The sequence below is a fragment of the Nymphalis io genome, chromosome 27 (genome assembly GCF_905147045.1).
Source record: "Nymphalis io chromosome 27, ilAglIoxx1.1, whole genome shotgun sequence".
Classification (NCBI taxonomy): domain Eukaryota; kingdom Metazoa; phylum Arthropoda; class Insecta; order Lepidoptera; family Nymphalidae; genus Nymphalis; species Nymphalis io.
This window is the reverse complement of record NC_065914.1, coordinates 7,822,621-7,849,564: the sequence shown is the minus strand read 5'-3', so window position 1 is coordinate 7,849,564 and position 26,944 is coordinate 7,822,621. Positions and strand designations below refer to the sequence as shown.

The window sequence follows — 26,944 nt, the reverse complement described above, 5'->3', positions numbered from 1 at the left end:
TGTTTGATTGATTTTTGTAGCTGGTTATGTAAGCTTTAATAAATCTCAATTTGAAAAAATATATAAGCTATGTGATGGTTTTTGTTGACTATTAATAAAAATAGACAGTCGAGCAAAGTAAGCTTCAGCCATATATTGGCACAGAATAAATATTAAATAAACGTGTCCTGGATTTACACGGGTATATCGTTTTTACTCGGTGGTAGGGCTTTATGCAAGTGTATGGGTAGGTACCACCCACTCATCAGATATTCTACCACTAAACAACAATATTTAGTAATGTTGCGTTCCGATTTGAAGGGTGAGTGAGCCAGTGTAACTACAGGCACAAGGCACACAACATCTTCGTTCCCAAGGTTGGTGGCACATTGGTGATGTAACGAACGGTTAAAATTTCAGTATCTGTGGGCAATCAACATCCTAATGTTAAGTGGTCACCACCGCCCATTTGGCCGTCCTATAACATAAAAAATACTAAAATAAAGGTCTACTATAAAACTTTCACAATTTCAACCTCCAGACTTTGAGCTGCTAGAACTCTTCGTCTAAATATAACCCCAATGACTTTTTATCGGACCAACCCGGGGTTTGAACGCAGGATGCCGAGATCTGCCCCTTATATCTAGCTACTGGACCAACGAGACGATGGATTTGCATTATACTGATAAGCTATTGACATTTTATTTGAAGGCAAAAATAATAATAATAATAATATCCTGAGACATTATTCACACACGGCCGTCCGACTAAGCAGAGCTCGTACTATGGAAACCAGACAACTGATATACTACATATACAACTTTTCTTTTGTAAATACATAATTATATAAAGAATTACACCCAGACTCAAGACAAACAGACATGTTCATGCACACAAATGTTTGTCCCGGGTAGGACATAACCTTCGGCGTGAAAGGCATCAACTAACCACGACAACCGGCCTGTCAAAGTCTTATACGTTTTTTTATTGTGAACGCGCCTGCATAATCGCTATTGCGTGACTTGAAAACACGTAATCAGTTCAAATACGTTTTTACACAGAAGGACATAATCATTTTGAACATAAAATACATTAATTATACTTTTTTAGTAATATCTTCTATTAATCAATATTATTTTAATTACTTCATTCAATTATGAATGAAATGAAAATCAAAGCGGTTTTTATCTAAGAATATTAATTACGAGTTTATATTTTGTTAATTATATTAATAAATAATGTTGAATTACTTTATTATATTTGCGTTTATAAATAATATTGTTTTGACTAAACCGAATGCTGAATGCGGTTACAAGGTAAGGCATTGTTTCATATACTATCATTTATATTAGATATATGTATAATATATTATTATAAATAAATATCCCGCAGTGGTCGTAATTCGACGGTAAAAAAATAAAATAAAAATAAAATTTTATATTCAATATTTATTTTTGAATTATAGTAGTCGGAACTTGGTCGGTATCGCAATAAAAAAATCCAATGAAATGTCAAAAAAACGTTGACAACAAACGATAGATCTGTTTGAAATTGACAGTATGAATGTAAGCTGTGTTTTTTTATTTTACTTAAGACTAGGGCTTTACTAGATTGGAATCGCTCGCAACATTCAGAATTGCTAACTACAAATTTCCATTCCTTTCTTAAAAAATGAAGGATTTTCATACAAACTTTTATCATCTTTATTATTATACCTTAGAGGTTAAATATTCAAAAAGGAGGATCCCTTAGTGCTGATCTACAGCACTAAGGGAACAGTGGGGGGGTATGTGGGGCTTACTGGTGTCCAAGGCGCCGAGTGGGCCCCGAACATCGGAATACCCACTAAAAAGTGGTACCTTGTCCGTCTTAACGAGGAGCACCACGGGATCGCTTTCGCATGCTACCATGGCAGCCCTAAAGGCCTGGGCTTGCGTTGATATGACAAATTTATTTTTTGTATTATTCAACACAACATACATACATTATGTAACCGAATGGCCATCTTCTTGTTGCCGTAATGGGTAACCTATGGTTGTGATACACATATAACATTGTACACTTTACGGCAAAACAATTTGTTTTTTACCTTTCACGAAAAAATACCTGCTTATGACTGATGAAATTCGGTTAAATGTCACCACCGACCTTTATAGCTCCAACCTTATTTTACAAGAGGAGAGACCTCACAGGTCAACCCAGTAAACCACTTACTAGCAATTCGCATCTTAGATTCCTTATATCAACAGCAATGTCCAGCAACAAAAGATGGGGCGCTAAACGTTCACGTCATACCACATTCGCACATGGACGCTGGCTGGGTGAAGACCTTCGATGAATATTACTATGGCAGTAAGTATACATTCTACATTAACCCATAACCATACACTTTACGGTAACGCATAACTTTATGCAACAAAACACTTACAAACAAATCAGATTACATCTTGCCGGAACAGCTTAAGTTATAACAGAAATATTATCGTTCTGTTAATATCCAGCGAACGAGGAAACTGTTCTTTATTATAAAAAAGATAAATCCATTACATTTTTTATAATAAAAAAAGCACCAGAAGCTAAAACTCATAATTAAAACAAGGTCAAGATGGCCCAATATAGGCGAATTTTAAATGAATATCAAGCATCACTGAGATTTTAGTGTTTTAATACGCGTTTATACTTGTATTTATAATTTTTCGTGCTCAACAGTGACAAATGTCGTGAGGTGAACCTACAATTCTGCCAAGTGTTTATCCACTTACCCGTATTGGATCTGTTGATATATTTCAAACTTTTCTCTCAAAAAGTAAAAGAAGCTTTCGTCTACCACAGTGAAATTTAGAAGCTATATCTTTATTATTTTTAAGAATAAGCTATAACCGTAACAGCCTGTGAATGTCCCACTGCTGGGCAAAGGCCTCCTCTCCTCTTTTTGAGAAGGTTTGGAGCTTATTCCACCACGCTGCTCCAATGCGGGTTGGTGGAATACACATGTGGCAGAATTTCAGTGAAATTAGCCACATGCAGGTTTTATCACGATGTTTTCCTTCACCGTCAAGCACGAGATAAATTATAATCACATGAAAATTCAGTGGTGCTTGCCCGGGTTTAAACCCACGATCATCTGTTTAGATTCACGCGTTCTTACCACTGGGCCATCTCAGCTCAGATGAATAAGCTATGACTAAATGTAAAGCAAGAAACAAATCGAATTGGATAAATTATTATTGCAGCTAAGACCAGCGTCAGCTCAGCGAACGTTCAACTGATATACCACTCCGTGCTATCTGAACTCCTTCACGATAAGAGAAGAAAGTGAGTATCTCTATTATACGATATATAAATACGAAAATTTCTCTGTTGTCGGTTATCTTATAAGAGCTAACTCATACAGTCGATTATTATTATTACAGCGTGGAAACGCGGCCTGTGTTATGGGCAGCTTTGCGTCTACTTCTTTAAATTTGACTATTTTTGTTTTAATTTAAAAAAAAATGTATAGTTAATTGATATTGTATTTTTATGTAGTTATTGGTAATATATATTAATTTTATTTTAATTATTATTCATATGTAACTTGTTTTATTATATATGATTTATTGTTCATTGTATATTTTGGGATAATACATGCTGTAAGCCGAGATGGCCCAGTGGTAAGAGCACGTAAATCTTAACCGATGATCGTGGGTTCAAGCCCGGGGGAGCATCATTGAATTTTCATGTGCTTAAATCACAAATGATTACAATTCATCTCGTGCTTGATGGTGAAGGAAAACATCGTGAGGAAACCTGCATGTGTCTAATATCAATGAAATTCTGCCACATGTGTAATCCACCAACTCGAATTGGAGCAGCGTGGTGGAATAAGCTCCAAAACCTTCTCCTCAAAAAAAGGAGAGGAGGCCTTAGCCCTGCAGAGAGACATTCACAGGCTGTTATTTTATTTTCTACTTTAATACATGTTAAGTATTTTTTGTGGTAAATATGGTTTTGTAATTGTATAGTCGAATGTAAATAAATTAAATATAGCCTTGTACCGGGATAAGAATTATGGATGTAACGAAAAAACACGAAATATACGGAATATAAATACATTTGTCGTGGATCGAGTCGCTGGGGACAACTATTCGCAATTGGTCTTATATAGCACAAAAGACAATTACAATCAATGATTGATCAGCTTAGAAAAGAACCATTATTTTGACTCTCATATTGTTTTAAGTATGCAGGTTTAATGGTTGTAGGGCTCTGTGCAGCTCGTCTAGGAAAGTACCAGCTCGAAAGTTATCCTTCTATAAAAAGCAATACAAGCATAAGAAAATATCTTATATCCCATAATTTGCTTTAAACATATACATATATGTTTATTTACTATATTTTAATTAAGCATAATGCCTTTTAGCATTTCCACCGAATGTATTAATTCTTTGGCGTAATACATAAAAAAAAGAAAAGCACGCGAACACCAGTCATAGAAGCCGAATATTGCTTTTTGGCACGAAGATGCTTTCAGTTTTAAGGGTATTAATATCCTCTTAAATATGCAGACGATTTTCGTTTTTAAGAATTGTTATTTTTTTAAACTAAGTAACTAAATAAAAGTTTTACCTATCTATCTACCAAAAATAATATAATGAAATCTTCTTAGTAAGCAGTCGTAACTACTTCCCACGAGGTTTCGAATAATCTTTGATGAAATTCTCTTCTCAGATTCACTTTCTCAGAAACAGCATACTTCTGGCGTTGGTGGAAAGAACAGCGTGGTACAACACGGGCGACATTCAGATCTCTCGTTGCGGAAGGACGGATAGAGTTTGCGGGTGGTGGTTGGGTGCAAGCTGATGAGGCCACCGTTGACTATCTTCAACTTTTGGACCAGTATACTTGGGGACTGAGGTAAATGGCTTAAAGAATATTTGTAATTAAAATAGCTAGACAAAAATCTGGTAATCTACTTGTTGTACTAGCATGTGAGTTTTGTCTAAAAATGCCACCTCAATAGTGATTCAATACCTTTCTTTCAAATCTAGTTCTAAATATAATAAGATCGAATACTAATTTACATAAGGTTCATGCTATTTTCGATATGGGATCAGCTAGGGCAATTTACTTGCTATATTCCAGACTATAACTCTGCTCAGACTTATCTGATCTGACGTATTACCTTTGCAGGAAACTTAACGACACTTTGGGTCCATGTGGTAAGCCCAAGGCTGCGTGGCAGATCGACACATATGGGCATACGCGGGAACACGCGTCCCTACTCGCACAAATGGGCTTCGATGGTCTTTTCATAGGTTACTTTACAAATTATATATTCTTGGGGGCAACTCTACTTATCTATAACGATTATGATACATCCTCGGTTCAATATCAATCCAAGTTTGATTATATTTATTCAGATTGGAATTGAGCCGATATTATATTAAAATAAACCGTTATGTCAAAACCAAAATTAATTGTTAACTTTTACGCCAATAGTCGATATCTAAATTAAAGAATAGGAAAACGGATAAATGGCAACGATTATGCTTCGATTTGATTGCGATAAAGTGACAATTTGTTGGTCCCCTGTACACTTTTATTGGAACTTTAAAATCAATTCGATGCGATGGATATTTCGGCAAAAGTGGAAATACCACTATATATTTCCTGCAACTGTTTATCACCACAGGGCAGTTGCAATGCACCTTATGTATTGACTCGATCTTATGAAGAAAAAACAGGAATAACAATCGTTTTAACTAGATAGGGCGATAAACGTGACTTTTGAGAGCTGATGCAACGTGATCTCCAATGACTCAACAAATGAAAATGTCCTCTCACAAGTCTGCGAGGTATCTTTGACAATACATAAAACTGTAGGGTCGATACCTCTAAGTCGAAACCTATAAGCTTGAGATTGTCAGGGAAGAAGTCTTCCCTAACAATCTAAGGCTTATAGTTTTTATGGACCGTATGATCTTTAAGATTGGAGAAACCAGGAGGAAAGTTTTGATGACCAGCTAATTTCCTTTGAATGAACTTGCTTATCAATTATCCAATTAAATTCAAGACTTGTTTTCACAGGTAGAGTTGAACACAAAGCAAGAGAAGTAATGATAGACGAAGATCGAATGGAGTTCATTTGGAGAGGAAGCGATGTGCTCGGTAACTTTTATTAGTAGATAAAGAAACAATGCTCGTTCGAAAACCTTATAAGGCTTTACATGCGCTGGTCTATATGTTATTATCTGTGACACATACATCGAGATCTGAGTCATTTTCAATATTAATTGAAAAAACCTAAACGCCAAAGTTTTGTCAATGGCGCTTACTTGTGTAACACTAAAACAAATATACAGTTGACATAACCTTGTAACAGTATGGATTCTAAAAATTAAAGTTATGCTGATTTATCAAAGAAACCTTTATAAATGTTTCAATGGTATAAAAAAGAAGATATATACACTAACTATATAACTAACACCCTCCCCTCTCATATAAACTTATATAAAGCCTTAATATAAGTACAGCTACTGTAAAAATCGTGACCGCGTGGAACGTTGTCAAGTATGCTAGCAAAATTTCGCTTTAAAATCAATTTCGATCTATTGGGCAAAAGACGGACCAATGTTACCAGTAGAGGCAATAAGATAGGAATATTTTTGAAGGGTTTTAATAATATCATTCATTAATAAGGTACTTCAAAGTTACACCGTCTCTTCGATCACAAAATTATCAGGAACAACCAAGGGCCGATCTATATAATCTAAAGATTCACAAATTCCTTGCGAAATGACGATCTATTGAATTGCATCGTAATTTTATTTGTATCCTATTTAATGTCATAACAAATATATAAGCCAGACATCACCACATAGCTCACCAGCTAGTTACCTATTAATAAATAAGGCCGTTTGTTAAAGGTAAAATGTCTGATATATTAACGCATACGTTGTTCAACCTGTACAACGCGCCGGACGGATTCTGTTTCGACTTCCTCTGCAGCGACGAACCAATCGTTGATGATTATGATAGCAAAGTTTACAATGCTGATAAGCGAGTAAGTCCATTTTATTGTAATTTTGGATCTTAAAATAAGAAATTGGTTGGGCACTTGATAGTAGAAGTACAAAGCCGTTTAGTCGCGGTCATGAGGATATTATTATAATTTATATGCTGGAGATATGTTACTTATTTTGATTCGAAATTAAATATTCCCGTTTAAAAGATAAGCTACTATTTACATTTAGGAATTCATTTCTATTATTTCCGGCGTGGTTGGTAGATACTTGCCTTTCACGCCGAAGGTTGTGGGTTCGATTCCCATACAGGACAGACATTTGTGTGCATGAACATGTCTGTTAGTCCTGAGTCTGGATGCATTTATCTATATAAGTATGTATTTACAAAAGAAAAGTAGTATATGTAGTATATCAGTGGTCTGGTTTCCACAGTACAAGCTCTGCTTAATTTGGGATCAGATGGCCGTGTGTGAATAATGTCCTAGGATATTATTTTATTTTTATTATTTATTATCGGCGTTGGAACAATATACTAATAACTTTTGCCCTTTTCTGTGCAAAACATGACCTTATAATTGTTGTGTTCAAGTTTAAAGGGTTGAATGAGCCAGCGTTAATGCAGGCACAAGGGACATCTTCGTTCCCAAGGTTGGTGTCGCATTGGCGATGCATGGAATTGTTAATATTTCATATATCGCCAATTTCTATGAGCGGTGTACGGCGTCCGCCAATCTATAACATAAAAAACATCGACAATGCTTAATAATTAGTCGTTAATTAATTACCCAGGTAAACGATTTCATCTCGCAAGTCGAACGTCAGGCGAAATATTACGACCACGATAACATAATCGTGACGATGGGGGGCGACTTCACCTACCAGAGCGCTGCGAACTGGTTCATTAATATTGACAAATTAATAAAGTAAGTATTAGTATTAAATGCACATTGGCAAGATTAATACATAATACCTTCCTGGGACAAGGTATGCTTTTGTTATATATTTCCAAGGATATTTTTATCTTTGCCTCTAGACATTAATTAGATTAACATGGAGTTACTATTCTGTGAATTACATGTATTACAAAACTAGCGCAGATTCACTCGCGTCATAATTCTGAATTGCTAAATAACATTTTTCATTTCTCTCTTTTCAAAAATGAAGGATTTTTATACAAAGTTCCTTTCCTTTAGAGGTTTTTTTTAAATCCTTACTTAGTGGCTAACCTGTGTAAAACGACCCCGTTTGCTAAATTTCATTGTTCTATCCCCAGTGGTTTGGACAGTGCGTTACGTCAGTCAGTTGTAATAATAATAATAATATGTTATTTATATATAAATAATAATGTCCTACATACCGATTTCGACCACGTGGCCAATCTTAAGAGAGACTAGCCAACTGCGCACTAGATATTATAGTGTATGTGTTATATGATATTATATATTATGTGTGTGCGCAAACACAGGTGCATCCTTTATACCCTAACTCTCGTAATCCGATGGGACGGCAATCCGACACGACCGGAAAGAGTTCAGGCGCAGGACCAACGGCTTTACGTGCTTTCCGAGGCGCGGGAGTGTACACACTTCCAACTCCAGACTCCGGGATGCTACTGAGAATTTTCTGACAGAAAAACCCAATAACTTTTTATTGGCCCGACCTGGGAATTGAACCCAGGACTCCCGGGACTTAGACTTACATCGAGCCACTAGACCAACGAGGCTGTATATATATTAAATAATAACTGACTGATAATCTCTCCATAATCTCTGTATCAATCATCATATCATGCTATGAATTTAAAAAACTACAGAAATTCTGGTCAGTTATTTTTGGTTGATTCACATTCATTTTATTATGGACCATGTCCATTTAAAAGCACTTGCAAAGACCTACTTGAATCATTATTAAAATTATAAATGTGAGAGTGATTTCGTCTGTTTCTTCATCTTAACTACTAAATCGAAAAACATGAAATTTTGCATACAAGTCGTTTAACATTCTGTCACGCGCGACTCTATTTATCTATTGACCTACTTGGGTCAGATCTTGCAACTAGATTTTATACCAGAAATTTTCCACAAACTTGATGCTATTTAGATTATCTATGTATATACATTGAATTGGTTAAAGTACATAGATTAAATATAGGCTAGGTTGATACTGCAGGGTTAGTAAGTCTTTTATGGGACAATGTATATGCTTATACAACAGGATCCCAGAAAACGTTCAAAAATAATCTAAATTGATTATTTTTGAAAAAAAGAATCGCTAAAGAACGCTTGTGTGCTGAAGGATATTACACAACCAATGACTTTTTAGATGATTGTGCACCTTAGGAATGAAACGATCGCCTCCAGGTTATTTCAAATTAAATATATAATTCGGCTATTGTTGTATATTACTTATTGTAAAGGATGAGATATAAAAAAACCCGCTGAGTTTCATTCGTCGGTTCTTCTTAGGTCTGAGGAGTTTATTTCTGAACCGGTAGTAGAGTTTTACTTAGTTTGACGTTGACTTCGACTTTTGATTTTGAATCGATATTATTTTAAATACAATATTGCTAGTGATTTAAATGAAACGCAAAAAATGTCGGAAGGAAGCGAACCTCGTACAATTTTCAGCGAATTATCTGAAGCGGTCAGTGAATCAAAACGTCACGCTTTAGTAGACACATTGGAATTTGTTTTATTTATAGATAAAAAAGGAAACTTGAAATGTTGTCTCCTTAATTGCATCACATGATCGCTTTAATTAAGAAACGGATATTTTTGTTTGGTATTCCTGCGTTAAAATTCATTAATTGTACGTTGGTATACTGGCTGGCTTGGATGGCTCCTGATAAAGGAGCACATTCCATCCATTCATTGAGTGGTTTTTGCACAATGCGAGTACAAACGAACTTATACCGAAATTTCACCTGTAAACCATAATTGAACAACAAGCTCATTCGCAATTTCGATGATGCTATTATTTATTTAAATATATTTTTCTTTTAAATATATCATTCTTTACATTTCTACCAGATTGTTTTAAATGAAAATGATTCTATATAGGTAATATTAAAATTTTATTACTTTAAATTTAAATAATTATGATTATCATTTAATAATTTATCACTCTATAAAGAAAATACTTTGCTAATAGTTACGCTAATAGCAATAGCTTACGGTGAGTTAATAAAGTCTAATAAGATTATAAGATCCATTTATTTTGTAACTAAAGAATGCCCGATATGAGTTGCAACAATTTAGACATTTTGTGAGCCATGCCAGCAGATACGACCCCCACACAATCTAATGTCCCCAGACGGCGCTATGTCGCAGATACTGCCAAACATATATCACGTGCCAACAACAACTAGTACATTTCACATCACAGTGAAGCTGGAAGCTGGTTCAGTGTAACTCAGTAGCTATATGTATATATTTAATGTTTTTATATATATATATATTACTTTATATATATACGTGAAGAGAACACTGAATATTTAAACTAATTTTTATTAACAATGAATTACGGTCGAGTTACGACCAATGCGGGGTCTCCAGTATATATTATTTTGTGCCTGTTAGTGAGCCAGTGAAATATTATAATAACTGCTTGTCTTCTGACTGGAAAATAAAATATTGCTATTTGGCGGTAGAATATCTGATGGGTGGTACCTACCCAGACAAGGCTTGTACTAAGCCCTACCGAGTAAGCTAGACTTAAACTAATTCAACTGTTTACAGTCACGTATCCACGCACCCAGCAAATATGTCCGATGTAAACATATTTTATTCGACGCCATCTTGTTATTTGAAGTCTGTTTACTTGTACGGGAGGAGGGACAAGGCACTCCACACTGAAAAGGTAACTTGGGAACTCGGCTCATCAACTTTGATTGATGAATAACAAAATTATATTACTATTTAGCTATATTTCAGATATTTATATGCGAAATAATGCAAACTATAGTGAAAATATTTAAAATCATTATAGATTAACAAGACTGTTAATGTCTTACTTGACTAATGCGTTCCTTTTGAAGAGAAAACTTGGAGCTCTTTTCATCACGCTACTCCAATGCGGATCAGTGTATACGCATGTGGCAGATTCCATCCGGTACGTGCAGTATCCTCACGATATTTACTATCACCACCAAGCACGGGACGAATTACAAACACATTAAAACATACTGGTACCCGGTTTGTTAGCTTGGTTTGAACCTGGGTTGGGTTTGAACGCAGAACCGTTTGGCAGTGTTAAAACTCTAGTTCTTCGGAAAGCACGCAAAGCTGTTGGTCCTACGCCTGTACTCTCTCCGGTCGTGTCGGATTGCCATCCCAAAGAACTATGAAAGTGGAGGAGAGTGCATCTGTGTATGCATATGTGTACACGCTCGAGCACAGTAATATAGTTGGTTATTCTCCGATGAGATAAGCTTATTCTCCGCTGTTGTCTTTCAGGCTGATCACCTGCCTTATGCCAGCGACGCTAATACTTACTGGACAGGCTTCTACACTTCCAGACCTAGTTTGAAATACTTGATAAAAAGGGCGCATGTTTTTTTGCAGGTTAGTTTTATATTTCTTTACAAGTCCCACTACTGGGCGAGCTTCTTGTATCATTTGCCAATATTATGTCCAAAACAGTACTTCTGTTTTTTTTTCATCGGTAAATTTAATAATGAAAACACGTATTGCTTTACCAAATTTGTCGATTTTAAATATGAATGTCATCCAATTTTTTCCAGTATTTTCCATATGGCGGGCCATTTATATTTATTATATTATATCAAATATAATAATTCCGTTTTAATTTTTATTGAGTGTTTAAAGTAATGTAGCAATCTATATAATGTCTTCTTGCCACAAGAAGGCTTCGAGCTTATTCTAACACACTGCTCCAATGATATTTAATGGATACACATGAAGCAGATTCCGATGCTTCCCTTAACCAGCACGAGATGAATTATGAAAATTAAGCACCAGGGTTTAAACTGTGGGTTCTTCGGTTAAGATTTACGTGCTTAAACCACTTGACCATCTTGGCACAAATAATTACAAAAATATATAGGTATATATACATTAATATCTTATGTCGATCCGCCACTGCCAAAAGATGGTCTCATGACGAGTACGGTCCCACGTCCCACGAGATGAATTATAAACACAAGAAGATTCAGTTGTTTGAATCCACAATCTTCTGTAAATCTTCAAATTTTCCACTTTTACACCTTCGTCTTCAATTCTGCTCTTTTCGTATGGTTAAAATATTTAAAACGTTTCAGGTTGTAAAACAACTGACAGTACTGTCGCGAATGGGCGATTCATACGAACTCCATTTATTGAGACACGCGGTCAGCTTGGTGTTACACCACGACGCAATTACAGGTAATCGATTTCTGGACTAAATATCATATAAGTATATATTTCCAATGTCAAGAGGATAAATAAAAACAAAGCTTAGCAATTAATATTCCGTGCGATTTTCTAATAGCTCTGCTATATTGTGCACTACAATCAGTTCTTGATTAAAATATCTATATTTATAAGATTTTTCCACTAACAGTATAAGATTTTTCCACTTAACTACTTACTTAAATATAAGTAGCATACAACTTTGGCGACCTTATCGCTGTTCCTGGCAACCAAGTGTAAGGAATTATTCATAGGATATGGCATAGGTGGTGATGTAATAATGAATAAAATAACATAAATATATAACAAAATAAAACTTATATAACATAAATACAATATACAATAAATACAATATGTACTATGATACACAGGTCTGCCAAATTAATTTTTTCGAAAGGTTTTTTAAAAAACTGTTATTATTTCTTATAAATGTTCTAAAACTAATATAAAACAGTAGGCATCTGATATATAACACGTCAAATTTAAAAGATTCAGATGATATAGATTTTTGATTAAAAATGTATGAAGCAAACATTTGATAAAATGAATGAACATAATTTAAGAATTTTTTGCTAAGTGTTATTATGTCTGTAGCTATTAAATTAAATAACAATAGTACATTTAAACAGAACAATTAATAATAACATTGTTTTTTTTTTTAAACCTACGTTTAGGTGATTTTATATTGAGTTTTTGCTCCATCTCTAAACAATATCCAAGAATAGTCTGCCGTCATAGTAATATCCCAATGACCTGTATCCCTTCTCACCATAACTTTAACATCTTGATGGAACCGTTCACCCTGTTCCTCGCTGTAGTCGCCCAGATTTTTAGGGAAACAATCAATGAGTGATTTCAAAAAAAAATTTTTAAACTAATGCTACAGCCTAAGTTTCTATAGGCATTTAACATATCCTGGACAATATTTTTATAATCAGAATCTTTTGTATTACATAAAAAACTGTTTCATCAAACAAATTTTAATATGAAGTGGTGGTAGCAGCACTTCATCGGGGTCTATCAAATTCGGGTTAAGGACATTTTTTTCCCCAACTTCTAATTTTGTTTTCTAACTTGCCATGATTTTTCTCAATGTAATTGTCTTTGCTATCTCATTCACAAATATAACAAGAGAATTTTGTATAACCTTGCTGCTACCCAAAAAGTATGCAAGTGATTTTCAAGGTTTCGTTACAGACGAGACATCGGGATAATCTATGGCGCGGTTTTTAAAATTATATCCTGTCACATTGGTCAAGCAAAAATATCTATATTTGTTCAACTAAGTGCAAAAAAATGTATGTCACATTTTGATACATACAATAAAATAAAGTGAATATTTGCAACATATAGGTTAACAGCAAAGCGTTTGATATGCAATTATTTAAAAAACTTTTTCATCGCAGACCTGTGTTACTATAATCTTTTTCTAAGCACGTCAAAATTCAGCGGTGTTTAGCCAGGTTTGACTCATTGGTTAAGATTAACGTCTTCTAATGAATAGGCTATCACGGCTCAGCTTGGTTTGCCTATTTTCAAATTAAACCTTAATAATATTTTACTTCAATTTACTTTGTATGTAAAATAAACTATTTTTTTTTTATTTCAGGGACAAGTCAACATCATGTGACGAACGATTTCATAAGATTATTATCTGAGGCTGTAGAGGCGTGCTCGAAAAGAGTGTCTAGTTACTTAAGGTTAGTTATATTAACTTATATACTTATATTATATATAGAAAAACATAAAATTACCTCCCGCTTTTTACATATTCTACCGCCAAACATTAATTCTTAGTATACTTGTGTTCCGGTTTGAAGAGTGAGAGAGTCATTGTGGCTACAGGCGCACGATACATAACAGCTTAATTTCCAAGGTTGTTGAAATATTGTTGAGATTTTTTTCATGTAAGATGGGGCAAACCGTCATCAGGCTCACCTGATGGAAAGCAAATACTAACACCACAAATACACCGTTGCCGTTTTTTAATAAATAAGTAGGGTCTTCTTAAAGGTTCTTATGTCATATCGGTCGGGAAAATCGCTGGCGAAAGCTGGTTATGGTAGAATTATTATTATATTTTATAGTATCCTAACGCCAACGTGGGGTGGAAGCAGGCGACCGAAGAACGGGCAGCAATTCGTCATCTGTCATCAATTAAACATGAGCCAATGCAGAGTAAGATTTATACTTTATAATACTTCTATCTCCCACTGCTGGGCGAGTTAATGGTGCTCCGAGAGTTACATAGTATATGTAGTAGAGCAGGTTACCTCACGATATTTAATGATGAATTATAAAAAACAAATAAAGCACGTAGTTTGCGAATTTGGACCTTATACATCTTCGATCCAGAAGACCATTTTGGTTCTTATTGTTTATAGTATAATCTTTTAAATATTATCATAAAGGATTGATGGTAAACGATCACAAAGCCTTGCTCTTACGGGAATTTCTTTGGGTTCGACGCTGTGTGATAACAAGATAAGCGGACTCATACAATCACCAGCTTACCAACTCCACTTGATCATTTGCTGGTGGAAAGAAATGGCACTAGATGGTAAAAGGAAATGACTCTTGATTACCTCTTATTTACAGGTTGAGTTCGCTCGCTCTATTTTTCTCTGCCAAGCCCAAACATTGAAAAATATCTTCTTGGTATGAAAAATTAATGCGTCCATAACCAATTTTTTTCAGTTCACGGAAACCCAAGAATCAATACTACTGATAGTCTACAACCCGCTCAGTGTGAAAGCTTACTTCCATGTACGACTTCCGGCCGTCGCTCTGCATTATTCGATCAGAGATTACAATGGTATGAATTGGTATACCATATTATGAAATGTGGGACGGCTTTGTGCAAGCTCCTCTGGATAGGCACCATCCACTCATCAGATATTCTACCGCAAAACAGCAGTACTTGGTATTGTTGTGTTCTGTTTAAAGGGTGAGTGAGCCAGTGTAATTAGTAGCGTATTGGCGATGTAAGCAACGTTTAATATTTCTTACAATGTCTATGGCCGTTGATGACCAGTTACTATCAGGTGGGACATATACTCCTCTGCCTATCTATACCATAAAAAAAACTAATTTTTTCTAGCTTTGCCCTTGATAATACTGCAATGCAATTTATTTGTTTTTTTTAATGTCTTATTATTATTATGTATTTCAAGGAAACCCTTATTTTCCTTATAAATATTTAAAATTTTCGTCTGTTTTAATATTTAATTAATATTTTTTGTGTATGTAGATCCTTGTAGAAACTTTATTGTTTACTTAGAAATTGTGTAACTGTTTGCTTAAAAAAATATGTTGACGATGTCCTCATGAACGATTTCGGTCATGGAGTCCATTCTCAAGAGAGACTAGTCTAGGGTAGGACTAAGAAGATGGTCACCCCTGAGGAGAGCTCCGCCGAGCACGAGTGGAGCAAAGCACGGGAGAGGAGGGTTTTAGTGGGTAAGAATCCCACATAACACAGTTCCCCCCCCCCTTGGGAGCTGGGTGCCTTTCTGGAGGTTTCCATTGCGTGAAAAAAAAAGATGGTCATATTATGAACTACCAAGAAATTACTTACCGAGAAGGGTAGTAGCCTCACTACCAACTGTTTAACTTCGGACTGCTACTGAGAATTATTGGCCAAAATACCTCATGACTTTTTACCTGAAAACTTGGAACAGACAGCTAAATCATATTATTTTTACAGATGAGGAAGTAGAATACCAGCTGGTACCGCTGCCAGCTGCAATTATCAATATGCCAGGCCGTACTTCCAACAGTATACAGGAACTGTGCTTCGAAGCCGAGAATATCCCGCCATTAGGATTCACCTCGTACATGTTGTCACCGATACGTGATCAGCTGGTGAGACGAATCATGAATATTTGCCTCAAATCCATTTTATTACCTTTTGAACTACAATAGAATAACTTTAAGAGGACTCTATTTTATATGTTTAGGGTATTTGAGTAAGATTTTATGTGCATTTAGTCTAGCGTACCACTGGCTCACTCACCCTTCAAATCGGAACGCAACAATGCTAAGTACTGCTATTTAGCGGTCGAATATCTGATAAGTGGGTGTTACCCTACTCTTACCTTACCCTAAAAAAAAAGTAAATATTTTTTATATTTAAGGGACATTTAGGTGACATTTGACGGGCCGATTGGCTTGTATGGTAGATACACTTTCACGCCGAAGGTTGTTGGTTCGATTCCCACCCAAGACAAATATTTGTGTGCCAGGATAAACATGTCTGTTTTTTCTGATTCTGGGTGTAATTATCTATATAAGTATGTATTTACAAAAGAAAAATAGTATATGTAGTGTTATCTGGTTTCCATAGTACGCGCTCTGCTTAGTTTGGGATCAGATGGCCGTGTGTGAATAATGTCCCAGGATATTATAGCATACATCAGTTTCCACCGATAGTAATTTACACAAACACTAATATATAAAAAAGACAAAACGTACATAAAACTACATCGATAAATTATATATATTATAATTATAAAACTTATATATATTATAATTATAAAAGCCGAGATGGCCTACTAGTTAGAACGTGTGAATCTTAACCGACGATTGTGGGTACAATCCCGGACAAGCACCACTGAGTTTTCAAGCGCTTAATTTGTGTTTATAATTCGTAGTAATATCGTGAGGAAACCTGCATGTATCTAATTTCACTGAAATTCAGCCACATATGTATTCCATCAACCCGCATTTTAGCAGCGTGGTAGAATAAGATCCAAAACCTTCTCCTCAAAAAGGGAGAGGAGGCCTTAGCCCAGCAGTGGGACATTCACAGGCTGTTACTGAAATTTTTATAGTTTTCGATTTAATTGTATATTCTATAAGACAATTCAAAAATAGTATATATTTTGGTAATGATCTTTCAGGCAGAAGGTCAATTTGTAAAAAAATCTCAAAAGCAGGAAACCGAACAGGAGCTTACGTCATTTATTTCTAACGAGGTAATTATTTTTTATTAAGTAAATTAATCAGCACATTACTTCATTCATATATCATTAGAAAAACCATAAGCATGTATATACACGAATTTTATTATTACCATCGTTTGAATGGTATACGAGTATATATATAGTGACAAGTTATAATAAAGTAGATAAATTGACATCAAACAGATATGCTAACATCCATTTAAACTCGATCACAGCGCCACCTTCCGGTTCCACTGAAACCAACCCACTCAAGCACATACAAATTTTCATCAAAATCGATCCAGCCGGTTAGGAGTTCCATGAAATAGTTTCGTAGAGAAAAATATATATATATAATACATATAAATTCCATTATATAACAATCTATTGCAGTACATTAAAGTAAATATAAACAAAACCTCTGGCCTGCTGGAGTCTATTCAGCACATAGAAGGAATCAAAATACTCATCAGCCAGAACTGGTACTACTACAGTCAAAGCCAGCAGGCGCTGCAGTCTGGAGCGTACAGCTTTAGACCTGGAAAAGATAGACCTACACCTGTAAGTATTGTTATATACTACCTACTTTTTTCTATTAATTTTGGTTTAGTATGTTTGCTGTACCATGATTTATGGGGTATTACCAAGGCACAGCTAATTCTAGTAAATGTAATGTAAGGGTGCTCCCACACACATATATAATGTTATAAAACATCGTGTAGCACGACAGCATTTTATAACAACGTGTAACATTTTGCCACAACATGGTTCTCCCATACTATGGGAGTTGTATAATATTGTATAACATTCTGTAATCATCAATTTGGGTCTGCCATATACTTATAATAACAAATTATAACTTTATACAACATGATACAACAAATTATATGTAATATAATGTATGTATAATTTGTTGTATCATGTTGTATAAAATTTTGTTATATGAACTTATATAATATCACTAACATTTAATAACATTTATTAAAAAAACAAACGTCATGCAACATTCTCTAACGTTACATAACTATTTTGTGGGAGGACCCTCAAAGCTGATCAGTTGAATGTAATTCTTAAGATTACAGACAAAGTGTCCTACCACACGATACGAGGGTCGCTGGTGAAGGAGATCAGGCAACGGTTCAGCGACTGGATCACACAGTTCGTCCGGCTGTACCGCGGGGAGGAGTTCGTCGAAGTGGAGTGGGTTATAGGACCGGTGCCCGTTGGGTAAAACTATACCGAGTTATATACATTATTATTAATATAATACTCGTAATTATGTATTTAATTTAGATTTATAATAACTTTGAGCTTATATTGAAGCAATATCATTGGTCGAGATCTTGAATAATTTGTGGTAAAAATATCGTTTTGAATATCGGCGAAGTTGATGTCGGATATTTGGAAGTAATATTAAAGTGAATATAAGTAGTTAAGTGGAATAATTTTGTATTATAAATAAAGATTGCAGTGCGCAAAACAGCAGGGTTTTTAACAAATCTCATGGAATATGTAAATCTGTGGATTATTTATCTTCACAAAATTTGCAATCTTATTTTGCTTAACAAGTTTATAACGCTCCATATTTTCTTAACCAGAACTGATCTGGGTAAGGAAGTGGTGACGATCTTCAACACCAACATCAGTAACAATGGCGTCTTCTACACTGACTCCAACGGAAGACAGATGATGAAGAGAACATGCTGGAACGAGTCCACTAGTAAGTAGTTTTCATTGGTTTTTTTTATGGCATATGTAGGCGGACAGGCAAATGGGCCACCTGATGGTAAGTAGTCTCCACCGCCCATACACATTGGCATTGTTAAAAATATTTAATTACAACCTTGGGAACTAAAATGTAATGTCCTTCGTGCCTGTAATTACACTGGCTCACTCACCCTTCAAACCGGAACACAATAATACCAAGTACTGCTGTTTTGCAATGGAATGGCTGATAAGTGGGTGTTACCTACCCAAGCGGTCTTGTAATATCATACCACCCAAGTAAATATATAAAAGCAATTAGTCAATAGTTGACATTAAAAAAAAAACATTGCTAATTTTTTTATAATAAAATGAAAAAAGAGTTAACACCTTAAGAACACTCAGTCTCTGAAATGGACTTATTCTTGTGTTATTGTTATTTTTGGTCTTTAGTCTGTATATTACTCTTATATACTATCAACGTATTTATTGTCACCGAGTTAACTGACATATACCTTGCTCACACGCGGCCTTGATCTTACGAAAGATACCGAGATTTGATCATAGACAATTTTTAGTTCTTTTTAGAGTATTGACATATTCCTAACAATTCTGTATAATTATTATTATTTTTATCTCATTTTGTTCTGCGATTTATGCAAAAATAGTCGCTTTGGATTGCAATCCACGAAATCACGGAATCCGCAATGTACGTGAAGAGAATTCAAAGTCTATCAGTTTCCCGCCATAAAGAGTATCTGTCAATGTTCTTGTTGCCAGATTAAAATTATTATTTATAATTGATTAATATAAAAATGACAGATACTCTCCAGTAATATTTAATAATAATTCGTATACATCTAATATTATATATTACAGTCTGACTTAGTCTTACATTAAAGAGGTGTGCATTTGTACACAATATCTCCTGCGCACATTCTTTCATCCTTGTAATTGGTCGGAATGACCTAAATTTAGATTGCTAATATTACATTTTAGGTTATAAGAATCAATTTATATGATTGTGGTTACCTTACCAGGTCACCCACAAAAGAAGCCGGTAGCAGCTTGCCAGTACCCGGTGACCTCCCGGATTTGCTTGCAAAGTGTGAACAGCAGCGCGGGACTGTGCGTACTGACAGACAGGGCGCAGGCAGCGACCTCTTATAACGAAGGAGAAATTGAGTTAATGGTAATATAACAAAACATTAAATAATACAAAGTGGTAAATTACATAGATAAAAGCAATATATATATAATAGATTTTTGATAAAACCAATAATTTTCAGGTTCATAGAAGGCTTTTAACAGACGATGGCTTCGGTCTCGAAGAATCTCTGAACGAAGAAGCCTTCGGTGTGGGATTAGTCGTGAAGGGCAAACACAAAATATTTTTTGGCAATCATAAACAAGAAGGTAAATAAAACATCTTTAATTTAATTCGTCTTTAATTTAATTTAAATTTTTCACTATTATTACAAATGAAGAGACAACGTGGAGAAATAATAGATAATAGTTCAATGCGGAAAAAACTTCCATTCTTGTTAATTTAGAACTAAAAGTGGAAAAAATAAAGCCAACTTTTTTTAACAACAAAGACGAGATGATTTATGACCATTTATTAAGCTTAAGAATACTTATTGAAGCATTTCCAGATTTGATCTTCGCTTACGATCGATCTGGGTTAAACAACTTAGCTATTTACCTTTATTTCAGACATTGTATATAAATCTGTTTATCTCCCTCCAGTTGAAGGGTTATCATTCTTTGAACGAGCAGCACAGCTAGCAAGGAAGTGGACCCTGGAGCCCTGGTTGTTCATGACGTCAGGAGAAAAAATCAACAGGAGGAAATGGCAAAATGTTCGAAACAAGAGAGTAAGTTGTTATCAGTTTTTTCTTTCCATAAGAACTTTGTAAGAGATATATTATGAATCAATGGTCATTATTTAAAGTTGATTGATGTAAAACTGCTCTTAAGTATTCAGCTCTACGTATTCACGGACTTCCTCGTCACATTCACATTCTAACGCTGGAACCTTGGAAAGCTGGTTCCGTTCTGTTGAGATTAGAAAACACTTTAGAAAAAGGTCACGGTGAGTTCATATTGATTATATTGTTCCTTTAAAAAAGCTACACTCTTGAAATATATTGTTCGATGTGTGAAACGATTACATTTTTAGGGCCCCATAATTTAGACAATGAATCGATTGATCATGACGGTGGTCACATAACGGTCAATATAAACAAGATTTTGCTGCATCCGATTAAAGCTATCCAAGAGACGACCCTGGCTGCTAATCAGTGGCTACAGGATGCAAGGCAGATGGATTGGAGTACCAGGTAAGTTTAAGCGCGGAGCCATGTCCCCTTGCAGTGTTGTCTGGAAGAGATGAAGAAACGTGCAGTTAAAGTCCATCTGCAGCAGTTGCTCCGTCTCGAGTTTATGATATATGATTCCAAAATAGAGGAGCTTGAGTGATGTGTAAATAATAAAGGACTGGGCTAAGCCCTTCCTCCTTTTTAAGGTTCGGAGCTTATTTCACCACGCTGATCCAAAGCAGGTTGGTGATATACACATACATGTGGAAGATTTGTATGTGACACATGCAGGTTTCCTGAGGCCGAGCACGAGATGAATTATGAACATGAAATGATGAAATTAAGCAATTATTTAAATTATAAAAATTATAATTATAAAAATTAATAAATTAATTCAGTGGTTCTTACCCGAGTTTTACCTGCGATCATTGGTTAATATTGACGTGTTCTAGTCACTGGGCCGTCTCGGCTTTCTTTTAAATTAGTAGCCGTGTAGTTACGCAAAGTATATTCCAGATACGTATATTCGGGTGGTGACGATGGTATCCTACCAGAAGACAATCCGGACTACGTCGAAGATTTCAAGTTCAGCAAACAAACTGAAGTCAAAGATTCTGGTGAGTAACTTAACGAGACGATATACTATTTTCAAGTACAACAACTTAAAAAAACATTTTTATATAATAATAAAAATAATATCCTGGGACATTATTCAGACACGGCCATCTAATCCTAAACTAAGCAGAGCTTGTACTATAGAAACCAGGCAACTGATATACTACATATACTACTTTCTTTTGTAAATACATACTTATATAGATAATTAAACTTCGGGGTGGATGCGGACTGCCCAAGATCGGGATGGTTGGCCTTATATGGGGGAGGCTTTCGTCCAGCAGTGGACGGCAAAAGGCTGAAATAAAAAAAAATAAAAAAATAGGTAATTACACCCAGACTCAGGACAAACAGACATTGCATGAAGCACACAAATGTCTGTCCTGGGTGGGAATCAAACCCACAATCTTCGGCGTGAAAGGCAAGTATCTACCAATGACGACAACGGCCCGTCAAAGTATACACGAAATATATTTTTGCATTTCTTTTTGCTTTAGTAAAACACGTAAAATATAACATTTTATAAAACGCATCGTCGTAACTTTCACTTCAAAATCGTAATAAAGTATCGTAAGTTTTTGAAAAGAATCAATTTTACAGTGAGTTACTAGCAGTCAGGTTTAAAATTACCGACATAAAAATATATTGCAATAAAATAATTTCAAAATGTTTGTTACAGAACATTATTCAGATGAAAATTATTATCGTAAGAAAACTTCTGGTCAAAGAAATATACGAAATCAATCAGTAAACCGGGGGTTTGCTAATAGAAGAAGAAGATCAACAAACAGTACAGAAGGCTTAACTGATGACAGAATTAAAGACTCAAATTTGACAGCATATGCGAAATTAGTCAAAGAAAAGAACGACACGATTTGGTACTTCGATAGTAAAACGATACAACCAAATATATTTAAGCGTTACAAGACATCAAGATTGAAACTGTATACAACTGGTCTGCCAAAATTAAGCTTCCTTACATCACGAATGCCGAGGAAATTTACACAAGAAGTTAGTCAAGAGAATTTCTCGGTTGAAGACGGCTTATTCTTTAATGAACGTTTGCCAAAGAAAAGGAATCGAAACAGAAATACGGCTTACAAACAAGATGATGTTTCAAGTTAGTAATATTTCTTGTAAAGTTTAATAACACCACATTTTATTATTGGGAACTAGTGACTTTAGGTACCGTGCTATACGAATATTTTACGAAGTAAAGCTTGGTTGTATTTTATCTGATGAGTATCTAGGAACAGGTCCTATTAGGAACAGGCCCTTGTCTTTAGTAGAAGTTCAATGTAAAAGGCTAAGGCCTCTATCCTAGAAGGGAATCCCCTATTCAGATAGGTTAAAATAACTTTCATTTGACGTATGGTTTTATCACGATGATTTCTTCCATGATAAATTAGTCAGTCAGTGGTGCGTGTCTGATCTAGACCCAAAATTTTCGGTAAGAATTCACGTGTTTTCTGTATTAAGCAAACTAATCTCAAATGTAAAAATAATATTCATTTATATAATTGAAGACAAAGTATTCATAAAACTGTGTTATACTGTTCTGTTTTCAGAAACTGATGATTACGGAGATGGCGTAACCAAATCTATGTACGATATGTATTACAGAACCAAAAAACGAACAGACCCACAGAAACATTATCAGCGAAGTTCAGAAATAGGTACAAGAAGAAACAATAGAAGAATTAAAAAAGGTGACTCTTATAAATTGACAGCTAAAAGTAATAACAATAAAAGTAAAAGAAGACTAACGGGTAGGATGCCTTTCTTTATTGTAAATAGAAGATATAATAGTGGAGAAGAGAGTGAAGGCAGCAGAAATACAGATCACTGTGGGAGTTACAAGGAGAGAAGTGGACTTGGAGGTAGAAGACAAGACTCTAAGGCAGATATCTATTTTATGAGAGGTTTGTCATTACATAACTATAAATTATTTATGTAAAAACTGTATTATTGACACAATTAGTATTTAATCTTGTTTATTTATTAATTCACTATTTACATATTAATTCCCAATTAACTAGCACGACTGAACTCTTTCCGGTCGTGTTGGGTAGCCGTCCCATCGGATTGTGAGAGTTAGGGAATAGAAAGTGTACCTTTGTTTGCGCACACACTTGTGCACTATATGTCCTGCGCACTTAGCTAATCTCTTGAGACTTGTGCCCTAGTCGAAATCGCTCAAGAGGATTTCATGTTAATTCCTAATTATTTATTAACCCTAGCCATACATACTCATAACCCTAACCATACCTATTTTTAGCTTAGCTTCTAAATTCGCTGCTTAGTGATGTTGTAGTAGATGCAACCTGATACATGGAACATGACATCTTAGTTCCCAAGGTTGATGGCGCTTTGGCGTGTGCCAATGCTTTCAAGTAACCCATTTGCGTGTCCGCCTACATATGTTTAAAAAAATATCATTGAACCATATAGAAATTGCGTGTGACATATGATTCAAGACATTTTAGGGCTGTTATTTTACTTTATTTTCTTTCGAGGTTAGATATATGAAATATGACGGTGTTTGTCTTTCGATAATTTAATTATTTAGTTAAATCAGCCAAATATATGAACATATATAACATATAACGTGTCTAATTATTTGGCAAAGCACACAGTGAATTTTGTGTGCTATTTATTTAACGACACAAAAAAGACATAATAAATTGTGCCACTAGAAAAATCTTAAATAGTATATCATATAGTAACAGTCCAGTAACAGCCTGTAAATGTCTAATGTAATGGCTAAGGCTTCCTCTCCTTTTTTTGAGGATAAAGTTTGGAGCTTATTCCACCACGCTGCTCCAATGCGCGTTGGGGGAATACACATGTGGCAGAATTTTACTGAAATTAGACACATGCAGGTGTCCTCACGATGTTTTTCTTCATCGTCAAGCACGAGATGAATTATAAACACAAATTATGCACATGAAAATTCACCCACGATCATTGGTTAAGATTCACGCGTTCTAACCACTGTGCCATCTCGGCTCTTGGTAATACTATAATTTGGTTATTTTTAAATTCAGTCCATGTGATATTTGGCATGAAGTTGTATTATTGTTACAATTTGTCTTTAGTGTTTGTTTATTTATTTATTTAATCAAGGAAGACAAACAGTTATAACATGTACAAAAAGTTGTTCATTCACCTATACACTATTTACGTATTCATTCTTACTAAGTGAACATAGACTTTTCACGTGTTTTATATTACGAGATATAAGAAATGTTTACCCTCATCTGTTATTTGATTTTTTTTTGTTTTATAGAAAAGTAAGGCGGATGAGCGTATGGGCCACCTAATCGTAAGTGGTCACCAACGCCATTAGACATTGGCATTGTAAAAAATGTCCACCATCGATTACATAGCCAATGCGATGCCAATTATGACAAAGCTTATATATTAGATAATATGTACATTGATAAATCGCAAATGGGTTGCCTCGCTAATCACGGGCCAAAACTGTTGTCAGATCATAGACAATTTAGTACTTTTAATAGTATTGACATTCCTAACAGAAGTAAATGAATTTAAGTGAATCTTCTTTAGCGAGAAATTACTCACATTAATGAATGCTCGATGCTCTCAGGTGTCAGACGTAAGAGAAGTCGAAATAAGAGACAAGAAAGCGAAAACGAAGATTCACAAGAAGGAGAGACCGACACAGAGGAAGAAGAATACGACTATAATATAAGGAGAAAACGGTATGGGAAAAACATAAAACATTGTTTAGATAAATATATATAATTCTAATATATAATAGCTGTTCCTCGCGTAAAATTAATTTTCTCATGTAATTTATATCCCTGTGACGTCATCGAGGTCCCAGGCGACAAGATCAAATGTAATTACGACCGAAAATAAGATTTAGTCATAATGGGCAACAGACAGACAAAGCTTATAAACTTTACATTGAGAAGTCAAATTTAAAAGGCTTTTAATTTAATGTCTATTGTCTATGTCACATTTTTTATTGGACTCATTAAAATCTTCTAAAGCAGTGAATTGACGAACACCTTGTTTTGTAGAATAAATTCAACCTAGAAAGTAACCTTTTATATACCGTGCTGTAGATAATTTGTAGTATAATAAAATTGTATGAAAAGTTTATTTAATATTAAAACCATTTTATTCTAAAAGGATACATAACATCTGAGACCCCCCCCCCAACACACGTGAGCGAAGCCTTGACCTAAAATTAGTATTTTATAATATAATCTCTTAAATAATTATGAACTAACAATTGCTTTAACATTTGCATAAATTTATAAAACAATGCCATTTTTGCGATACGACAGCGCGGTCGAGCCCGAGCCGAGCGCGGAGCGCGCCGAGCCGGAACACGTCGTCACACTGCGCCCCACGCAGGTGCGGACCTTCGTTATCACGTTTGAGGAAAGGAAAGAATTCACTTTATAATACTGATACTCGACATTTTTATTATTTATAGACAATTGTATTTAAATTATTAAAGCATTAAGTGATTATGATTTCATTGACTTACCAGCTATCACTGATGGAAGGCTTCACCCCGCCCTCAATAATTTATATTGTTACGAACGCGATATTACATAAATTATACGATACTGTCAATACTTATTCTTATTCAAACTTCACTATTATATTTCGTTCTTAGGGATTTCGTGTAAAAGATTGTCGTAGTTAGGTGCATGTTTAATAAAGACATTCTTGAAGAAATAACTAAATCCAGAACATATTTCTTTTTCGTTATTGTAGATTTGATTACCGAAATGTAATGAACTAAGATAAGGACTTTGATTTCTACGTTTGGATGAAACATGATTGTGAAGAAGCTTAGGTGACCTTTTCAATCCTTTCTTGTATTCCAAATATCAGGTAAGCAACTATCATTAAGCCAGGATTCAGTAATAAAAATTAAATCAAAATCATGGCTAAGAATATTCTTGTGTAAGTCATCGAATTTA

At 34.9% G+C, this 26,944-nt stretch overlaps 1 protein-coding gene across 1 annotated transcript; it reads left to right on the top strand.

Annotated features, from left to right (window-relative positions):
• Positions 1 to 1,268: 1,268 nt before the first annotated feature.
• On the top strand, positions 1,269 to 26,824 carry LOC126778758 (lysosomal alpha-mannosidase-like; the record flags this gene model as incomplete). The annotated part of the gene is made up of 29 exons (XM_050502377.1): positions 1,269 to 1,295; positions 2,229 to 2,331; positions 3,213 to 3,294; positions 4,690 to 4,875; positions 5,152 to 5,276; positions 6,049 to 6,129; positions 6,888 to 7,024; positions 7,776 to 7,909; positions 10,724 to 10,844; positions 11,441 to 11,548; positions 12,265 to 12,367; positions 14,004 to 14,094; positions 14,482 to 14,572; positions 15,092 to 15,209; positions 16,101 to 16,258; positions 17,296 to 17,370; positions 17,731 to 17,898; positions 18,413 to 18,564; positions 18,936 to 19,057; positions 20,082 to 20,233; positions 20,331 to 20,457; positions 20,791 to 20,918; positions 21,022 to 21,136; positions 21,224 to 21,383; positions 21,879 to 21,979; positions 22,657 to 23,097; positions 23,546 to 23,899; positions 25,588 to 25,702; positions 26,297 to 26,824. Coding segments are annotated over 29 exons (3,996 nt in total), but the record flags the coding sequence as incomplete, so codon positions are not given.
• Positions 26,825 to 26,944: the final 120 nt, after the last annotated feature.